Raw genomic sequence first — 9,986 nt, forward strand, 5'->3', positions numbered from 1 at the left:
AGAGATCTCATTGGCTGAAGGAATTGTTCTCAAACTGCCTTGTGGTGATGGCTGCATACCTCAGTAAATTTGCTAAAGATCATTGCACTGTACACTTAAAATGGGTGGATTTCAGGATACACAAATCATACCACGATAACGTTGTTATAAAAAAAAAATCATGGCAAATGAAGGCAGTAAGACTTTAATTGCTCCCCACCTTCCTGACCAAGGCTGCTGAAATCACATTCTGACAGCGGTATTTCCTCTGACAACCACCCTTAAAGGGGAGTCTCCCTGAAATATGTACCAAATTATTTAGAAGAGGATATGAAAAAGGATGATGCTAGAATGTCCTACAATTAAATATTCCCATTACATTTGTGAGTCTTAAGCTGGTAACACACAAGAAAGTGTGTTCCTTTCCTTTCTCTCCAATGAGTGGGTTTGCTATCATGGTGTATAAAATACAAGCACTGAAGATTTCTGAACTCGAACTATAAACGCATGCGGTTTTTCTCTGCTGTTACTCAACGTCATGGTTTCACTGGGACTGGGACGAGGAGATGGAATCCTGGGGTCATACAGTGGCACTTTTACTCACAGGACACTTACAGGGTAAGGCTGAATGACAGTGAGGAGGATTGATTCTTTGCAGCTTCTGAAAGAGAAAAGAAACAAACATACTTATGAAATGCACAGAGGCCGGACTCTTAACAGTGACAGCGTTCTTTTGAAATGAAACGTGTGAGATATTGGCGAACGTTTCTTGGGCTCCCAGGCAGCGTAAATCAAAAAGCTCAAAAGTGGGCTTTCAGACCGTGGAGAAAACCAAAGTCAAGTGCTCAGCCAGTGTAACAAACAGCCTGATGGAAAGCTTCCCGTGTGGTTTATGCTGAGCAGCAGGACCTTCAAGTAACACTCGCCGAGGGAAGGGCTGTTTTAGGAGCCTCATCTCAATCAGTCCCTGCACTTTCCCCGGCTCTCAAAATTGAGTCTCGCCATTTCATTTTAATTTTCTAGAAAAGGAATCCATTTTTAAAAATTCGTAACAGCGGTATCTTCTCAGGGCCACCGTCATGAAAGAAAACGGTCAGTGTAGGTTGCTTGTGTGCAAACATCACATCCCCATACTGTGTGGCTCACAAAGTCCATGGTAACAACGCCCACGACATTGGGCTGACACGTATTCAGATGGGCACTTTTTGGGAGATCTTGTTCATGAGGGGGAACATGTTGAACAATAACTCAATCCCAGCAAAGAACTCAACCCCTCAGGGAACAGCTTTCCCTCCTTCCCTTTTTAATCTGAGTAGGAGAAAGGTCAGTTGCCACTTTGTTGAGGAGACGCTGACTTTTCCTACGTTAGGTTTTCATTAATTACCTGCTTTTGTGATTTACTGTCCGAATGGGTAAAGTAAAGGGGATCTGTTGCAAGGCTGTTCCCCAGAAGGAGCCACTGCAAATCGTATTTCTGGCAATAACTGCATGGTGGCTAAATGTGCCCGCAGCAGGCTGGGTTGGACCAGGTTCTACTAACTGGACCACGGCGGCGGGGTGGGAGGGGTGGTGGGGCGGGCGGTGTGGGGAGTGAGGTAGGGAATACGGTGGGGGAGGAGAGGAATCAATGGAGCAGAGAAAGGAGGAACACAACTCAAGAAACTCAAAGTATCAGAGATTAGGATGATGGTCATGGTGGCAGGGTGGGGACGGCACACGGTTGACTGTGGCCCACATGCTCCCATGAGTTCACAGTGGCCAAGGGTTGGCAGAAAGCTCCAGCAGCTCAAGTAGGCAGCCAGCATTTTCATTAGAGGCCTAGAGCAACAGTATAACGATGCCAGAATTGAGTGGCTAAGATGAACGATCATGCATTTTGCTGCTGGGTGTGCGGACACATGTGGTGGTTGAGGGGAGCAGTCTGGCATCATCAGGCAAACTTCAGTATCACATGCACCATGACTCAGCCATTCCATTCTGGCTTATATCACAGAGAAAGTCTGCCGTTAGCCTTTAGGGACTGCGTGGAGGTGCGTACCACAGAATGATCCAGCAAGAGGAGGCAGAAGCTTAGATGTGCCTGGTAACTACTAGGATGGGGCTTCAAACGTAGTGTAAGAAACCAGATGAGATAGATAACGTAATACCATTCACAAAAGCTCAAAACACGTGTGCACAAAACAGCAGCACACATCTGGAAGAATGCAATAAGAAAGGACGGGGTGCGCACTCAACATGTTGGAATAGTTTTTCTCGCGGGGGGGATAGGAGTGGGTGTGAATCTAAACAAGTAAAATCAGAGGAGAGGGGCATGGCGTGGGTCTATGATGACGATCCTTTATACCATGAAGTGATGAGTTTGATTAATTTGACTCTCTGCACATATGGCTTAATTAAAAAACTCACAATCTGAAAGCGGATGAAGAAATTTGGGGTAGACACAGGTCAGCAAACTTACAAACTGCTTAAGGAGAGGCGGCTCCCAGAAACCTCTGATGTAATCCCTAATCTGTTCACCAGGACAAGGGACAGCCAGCCTCCCCACTCTTTGGGGCTGTTCCACTGCAAACAACTACCACTCACTCAGTGGATGTAACACAATGGCACAGCCCACACTGATTCCACACAGGCCTCTGCATATGAGGAGCACATAGGCAGAAAGCAGCACAAACAGGAACAAAGGGACCTCTGGCGTTTGTGCATGTGCCATGGCAGTGGGCCTTTTCTGCCCCATTCTGCTGCCAAGGGCCCTCAGTAGCAGGCACTGGGTCCCGGGGTTTCATGCTCTGGGCACAGCTGATCGGACGCGGGGGTTGGAATGAGCCAATCAGATTTCCTTCTCTGCAGAATCAGAAGCAGCACAGAGGGTTGGGAGCTGAGTCCCAGGCACGGCTGAATAAGACTCACCATTCTGTTAGAAATCAAATAAGATGGAAAAAAAAAAATCTCAATATAACTATCATCAGTTGTGCAAATAGGCTTTTATCTCTGTTTTCTCTCATCTACAAGTACTTAATTATCACCTGCCAGATGTGAAGAATGAACTCCATAGTGCTGCAGGTCCCTTAGGATTCCTAACTCAATCCCAGGAGGGGGGGAAAAACCGGAAGCCATATGTGTTCATACGTTATAGGATGCTAGGACGACTGAGGCAGATTCAGCCGAGGCCTCATGCCAGCAGACGCCAATCACCCTTGCATGTTAGAGCAAGGTGCTACAGGACTTTCAAAGGAGGCACTGAAAACCAGAGTTTGGGACCCTTAACCCCTTATGCACCTTGGAGCCTGACTCATCACTCAATTAAAAACAACAACAACAACAAAAAGGCGACTGGGGAAGGCTGGCGGAAGCAACACACGCCCAAAGAACAGACGCTACATTTGGGAAATTACTCCCTTTCCACTGAGGCAGGCCCAAAGTGTGCAATTCCTGGCACCAATAGGTGGGAGATGCAGTAGAAATGGTACCCTGGAGTCATTTAACAAAGGCGTCTTGCCCAACTGAGCCTCTCTACAGGTGAGAGAGCCTTAGTAGAAACATACAGAAGCTGAGGAGAAAGAGTCAACTTTCATTAAACTCCATGGATAGAGGAAACCAATGCCAGGTTACACGGGTGCCAATCAAGGGAGAACTTTCTGGCTTTTTAACTCACTGTCCTGGTTCCATGTTAATGTGGAAGGAGCCAAAGCTAGAGAAGACGGTTGGGGGATGCCCCTTAACCCACCGTAGGCTTCCCAGGTGGAGAATAAGGGGTAAGGAAGGCATCTCGTGGAGTTGGGAGTTTGGACTATGACATGACAATTACACGTTGAAATCACAGATTACAAGTTGTCGTGATTCCAAGTATACGAGTGACTGGAGAGTTTTTCTAAACCTGCTAAATCCACATATGGGGCCTGCCTGGGAGTTTATTGAAGGCCAAGGAAGCGCTGGCCCTGAAGAGCTGTCATGGATGGGCAGCAGGGAAGAAGAACACAAGTGCGATAGGATTCTACCCTCTGAGGGCTGCGTGCTACACTCATCTCTAATTTCTCGTTCCTTAAACTAACTTGAACAGATCATCTTCTTGGAGTCCAAACAATCCTTGACTAAGACAGTGAGTGCTCAGGGCTCTCAGAAGAAACAATAAAGGTAAACACAAGAGTGAGGATAGATGGGCACACAAGGCTGTGGGAAAAATGCTAGTTTCCTCTAGAGCAATGCCCAGTGGCACTGTATTTATTTGTTCCCTTCTGGAAAGGGAAGCAGATAGTCCCAGCTCCAGTGCAGTCTGCTAGGAGTGGGTAAGTGCCTGGAGAAGGACACCTGGTATGTGGCTCAGACGCTAAGAAAATCAGCACAGACACTGCATTAGCTTCCGATTGCTGCTGTAATAAATTGCCACCAACTTAGTGGCTTAAAACAACACAAATTTATTACATTACAAAGAAAGGAAGTCAGAAGTCTGAAATAGGGTCTCTCTAGCCTAAAATCAGGGTGTCAGCAGGGCTGCACTCACTCTGGAACCTTTTCCAGCTTCTAGAGCCTTCCTGTATTCCTCGGTTCGTGGCCCCTTCAAAACCAGCAGTGTAGCATCTTCACGTTTCTCCCTGGATCTTTCCTGCCTTCCTCTTTCCATTATAAAGACCCTTCTGATTACATTGGGTCCACCCAGGCAGTCCAGGATAATCACCCCATTCTTAACTGAATCACATATAGAGTCACAGGCTCTGGGGATTAGGATGTGGACATCTTTGCGGGTGGGAACATTATTCTGTGCTACCACAGACGCTAGCTTTATTACTGATCTAGTGCTACATAACAGATTACCACAAACTTAGCGGCTTAAAACGACACACATTTATTCTCTCACAGTTTTTAGGAGGCAGAAATACGAGCATGGCTTCACTTTATCTTTTACAATTTCTCCCGTGAGACTGCCATCAAAATGTTGTCCAGGGCTGAGGTCTCATCTGAAATCTCGACTGGGAAGGATCCACTTCCAAGCACACATTTGTGGTTTTTGGCAGGATTAAATTCGTTTTTGAGCTGTTGTACCAAGGACCTCCGTTCCTTGCTTGTGGTTGGGCAGAGGTCACTCTTAGTGTCTTGCCACATGGGTGTCCCCAACATGGCAACTTGCTTCATCATAACCAGCAAACTCTCCTTTGGAAGATTGGAAGTTACAGTCTTCTGTAACATAATCACAGAAATGACATCCCATCACCTTTGCCACATTCTGTTGGTGAGAAGCACATCAAAAGCCCCACCCAGATGAAAAGAGAGGGGAATACACAAAGGTATGAATAGCCAGAAGCGAGGATTGTTGGGGGCCATGTTAGATTCTGTTTGACACACTAACAGAAGGATTCATAGTCAAGTAAACTGTAAGTACCTTGAAAGTGGTCTCCACCCATGAAGTCACCTCACATGAGACTTTTTTTTTTCTTTTGGTCAGCGACATCAGGGAAAAGCATTTTTCAGTATGTTAATTTGAAAATGGGAGGGGCACCTCGGTGGCTCAGTGAGTTGAGTGGCTGGACCTTGCCTCAGACCATGATCTCGGCAGTTCCTGAGTTTGAGCCCCACATCTGGCTTGCTGCTGTCGGCCTGCCAGCAGAAAGCCCACTTAGGATCCTGTGTCCCCCTCTCTCTGCCCCTCCCCCACTGGAGCTTTCCCCAAAAGAAATAAATATAAAAAAATAAATAAAAATGGGAAACATGTTTCAAAATATGTACGTTATATTGAGGGCATTTCAAGTTTTTGTGCCTATAATAATTCTCTGCAAAGTGCTTGAAACATAACCTAGATTGATTTTAATTTTACCAATGAATGAGTAAATGAAGTTATCTGAATTGAAATAAAACATTCCAGTATGTTATTTTATTTTTTTAATAATTTAATGTTTATTTATTTTTGAGAGAGAGAGGGAGAGAGAGAGAGAGAGTGAGCAAGCATGAGCAGGGAGGGGCAGAGAGAGAGGGAGACACAGAATCCAAAGCAGGCTCCAGGCTCTGAGCTGTCAGCACAGAGCCCAATGTGGGACTTGAACTCATGAATGAGATTGTGACCCGAGCCAAAGTCGGTCACTCAACTGACTGAGCCACCCAGGCATCCCACATTCCAGTATGTTATTAATCATCCATACTGGAGATGTGCTTTCCTTCTGCTTCTCTTATCTTTAATTATTTCATTATGACCTGCCAGACAAGAAGAATTAACTTCATGATGTTTTGGATCTCTGAGAATTCCTAACCCTTAGATCCTGGACAGGGTAGAGGGACGGGGGTGGTGAGTGGGAAATAGATCTAAGCCATTTAAAAAATCACTTCAACAGAGAGATTAGAACTGAGAATGGAACAGGCACCGGGGTGGCTCAGTCAGTTGCGTGTCTGACTTCGGCTCAGGCCATGGTTTCATGGCTCATGAGTTCATGAGCTCACGGCTTGTAAGTTTGAGCCCCACATTGGGCTCTGTGTCTAGAGTCGGCTTCGGATTCTGTGTCTCCTCTCTCTCTGCCCCTCCTCTGCTGGCACTCTGCCTCTCTCAGAATAAATAAACATTTAAAAAAACTTAAAAAAAAAAAAAAAGAAATGAGAATGGGAGGTACTCCATTCAGGTAAGCAGATAACTTCTTTTTTTTTTTTTAATTTTTTTTTTCAACGTTTATTTTATTTTTTGGGACAGAGAGAGACAGAGCATGAACGGGGGAGGGGCAGAGAGAGAGAGAGACACAGAATCGGAAACAGGCTCCAGGCTCCGAGCCATCAGCCCAGAGCCCGACGCGGGGCTCGAACTCCCGGAGCGCGAGATCGTGACCTGGCTGAAGTCGGACGCTCAACCGACTGCGCCACCCAGGCGCCCCATAGATAACTTCTTTTTATGAAGGCCTAAAACAGCCAGGGACATTAAAAAATAGAGTTCGGGGCATGCTTAGAGAAGTGTTATTTCATAATAAATCAGCAGTGAATTTTCCACTTTTGAAGAACACTTTCAAGACTGTAGTACCAAGAGTTTTGAAATTGTTGAGTTTGTTCAAAACACCACCTTAATCCCTGCATCACAGTGTTGACCTGCAGAAGAAAATATAACTGCTGCTATCAAATTTGCCTTCAATTCTGCCACAAAAATCTCTTCGTACCCCTTTGTGATGGAGTTGCTTGAAACACGCTCGGGACATCCAGCATCAGTGTTTGCACATCGTGCTTTGGCAACACATCCCATTGTTAGCAGTCAGTCACTCTCGATTTCTCCCTCTCTCCAGGCCTGGCAACCATCAGCCTACTTTCTTTTTTCTTAGCGCTGCCTCTCTCACTTCCTATTTACATGAACTTAATATCGCAATATATAATCATATCGGCACGCGCTATTGTATATTTCCTTCTACACCAACTAAATAGGTCCCTTGAACAACTCAGAGATCGGTACATATGTACATATGTGAAGAGCATTGAGATTTCCTCAGAGATTGGGAAAACCAAACCGAAACAAACCAAAATAACTATTATATAGGAAAATACTGTATGTCAAAATTCAAGAGTCTTGCTTTAAAAAAAGAAAAAAAAAAGCCGAAATAAGTTAACTATAAGGTTTTAAAGTTCAAAGCGAAGTAAAGACTCAATCCACAGAGGCTGAAAGGTTAGGCTTCTGAAAGGCAAAATAAAGAGGAAATTTAGGGCTATATATGAAAGGATTTTTTAAACTGTAAAATGACATTCTAACATAATTCAAAAGATTGATGGGCGGTATTTTTATTTAGCAAGAGAGGAAGTAAGGCACAGAGAAGGGGCATTTGAACTCTCCCTACTAAGGTAAACACATGCACACATCATATTCTTTCTTCTTTTTGCACTTCAGAGTTCTTCAAAGAGATCAGCAAAATATTCTTTTCTGCAAGCTAGTGTGTGCGCCTGAGCCCTCACACTCTGCTGCTGGACAGCAACTGATGATGGAAATGAGAAATAATGAAACGAACAGCATTTCTGCAGTGACCCTGTGCTCAGAAGAGCCCTTCTGCAATCCTAGGGTATCGGTATCGCTGTGGCTTCCTTTCTATTTTTTCTTCTTATCTGAACCAGGAGATGTGGAAAGAACATTAAGATTGTTATGATCTGCTAAGCAGCCATAACATAGTCTGCCTGGTCACTCGCTGACAAAGCTGGAGGAAATAACGCTGCCCTTCACTTTTAGAGAAGTTGTCACAGGACTACTTGGAATGGAGGTTTAATGCTTCACCTAGTTGACCTTTCCGACACCCTGAACAGAGACTCTGATTATGCATTGTATCCATTCCTAACATGTGCTGAAGCCATTAGCTGGAGAGAACGGAAGCAGCTAGCAAATGACTAAGCACTCAAACCAGATCAACACATTAAGGCTAAGGGTGATCCGTCGTGGACTTTGGGAAACATTAACACTCTACAGGTTGTTGCTGAATGGAGCCTTTACTTTGATAAATGCAAAGAAGAATGAGACTATTTGTTATTTCTCAGTTTTGTTCAGGGGATGCTGACAAAGAAAATGCGCATAATGAAGCCACTCTAGTCATCAGGGCCAAAAAGACAGAAGAGATAGACCAGAGAATCCACTTGTCCAGTAGCACTGGCTGGGCTTCTACGGATTTTACAATATCTCTCTCCCGGTACCATTTTACCCTTGAGAGAGGGGTTCTACAGCTGAGTGAAAAATACCACCAGCTTGGTAGCCAAGGGGACAAATGAGAATTTGAGACAAGACCCTTCTTGTGCAATACGGTAAAGACTTCACCCTGAAACACTGGGTGATTGAACTGTTCATCTTCTCCAATCTGTGTGACAGAGGCCCCAGACATGGCCCTCAATGAACCACGCCTTTTGGCGTCTAAACCTTGTGTAGTCTCCTTCCCTTGAATCGGGGCTACTTCTGTGACTTATTTTTGAGAAATAGAATAGGGTGGAAGTGACACTGCAGGCCTCCTAGGCCTTGTTTAGAAGAAGCTTAGAAGCCTTACAGAGACCCATTCCCTGGGTATCTTAGAAGGCTCACTCAGAGAAGCCAGCTACCAGGGAAGAAGGCCAACGACCCTGGAACCACCATGATGTGAGGAAGCTGGCCATGTGGAGACAGGGGACCTGCCTGGCCAGCTGCAACTCTGTCAGCTGCCTGAGTCCAGGCAACAATGTGTGAATGAAGAAGCCACCTTGGATGTCCGAGTCAAACGAGCCCATATATGGCAATAGCTCTCATTGGTTCTTGACAGTAGCCACACGAGTGATATCAGTGAGAACTATCTGAAGCCATTTCATTTGTTGGGCAGCAATACCATCTGTCCACAAAGATTTCGAAAACCATGTGTTTTCCTTTAAATGATTATTTATTTATTTCGAGAAGGCGGGGAGGGGCAGAGAGAGGACAGCAAGAATCCCAAGCAGGTTCCGTGCTGTCAGCGCAGTGCCCGATGCAGGGCTCAAACCCACGAACCGGGAGATCGTGACCTGTGCTAAAATCAAGAGTTGGATGCTTAATGGACTGAGCCACTCAGGTGCCCCCCAAAAATATGTTTTTTAAATAATAGTCAAAGGGCTCAGATGATTTTGAAATTGAACATGTCTCCCTTATCAAAGTGTCCAATCTAATGGCTCTCCAGAATGCTGTAGTGCAGAGTCACATTTAAAAATAAATTGTCTTGATCTCACAGTTTGTGGGTTTGAGCCCCACATCGGGCTTTGCACTGACAGCACAGAGCCTCTTTGGATCCTCTGTCCCCTCTCTCTCTACCCCTCCCCTGCTCACACGCACTCTCTCTCTCAAAAACAAATGAACGTTAAGAAAAATTAAAAACTAAAATGTCAGGGGGTGTGCCTGGATGGCTCAGTCAGTTAAGCGTCTGACTTGTTTTCAGCTCAGGTCACGATTTCATGGTTCGTGAGTTGGAGCCACGCTCCTGGCTCTGTGCTGACAGTGCGGAGCCTGCTTGGGATTCTTTCTCCCTCTCTCTCTGCCTCTTCCCTGCTTGTGTTCTCTCTCTCTCTCTCTCTCTCTCTCTCTC

The 9,986-nt window shown here is 45.4% G+C and overlaps 1 protein-coding gene across 6 annotated transcripts in view; it reads right to left on the reverse strand.

Moving 5' to 3' along the window:
- Positions 1 to 9,986, reverse strand: part of FRMPD4 (FERM and PDZ domain containing 4) — an 868,248-nt gene that overhangs the window by 41,113 nt on the left and 817,149 nt on the right. For all 6 annotated transcript variants that reach the window (XM_040467604.1, XM_040467603.1, XM_040467607.1 and 3 more), the window contains one exon: positions 595 to 640. In XM_040467604.1, coding sequence (XP_040323538.1) covers positions 595 to 640 — 46 coding nt within the window. The remainder of the gene's footprint in view (positions 1 to 594; positions 641 to 9,986) is intronic.

Source organism: Herpailurus yagouaroundi, unplaced genomic scaffold, assembly GCF_014898765.1.
Source record: "Herpailurus yagouaroundi ecotype Mexico unplaced genomic scaffold, PumYag 67525, whole genome shotgun sequence".
NCBI classification, from domain to species: Eukaryota; Metazoa; Chordata; class Mammalia; order Carnivora; family Felidae; genus Herpailurus; species Herpailurus yagouaroundi.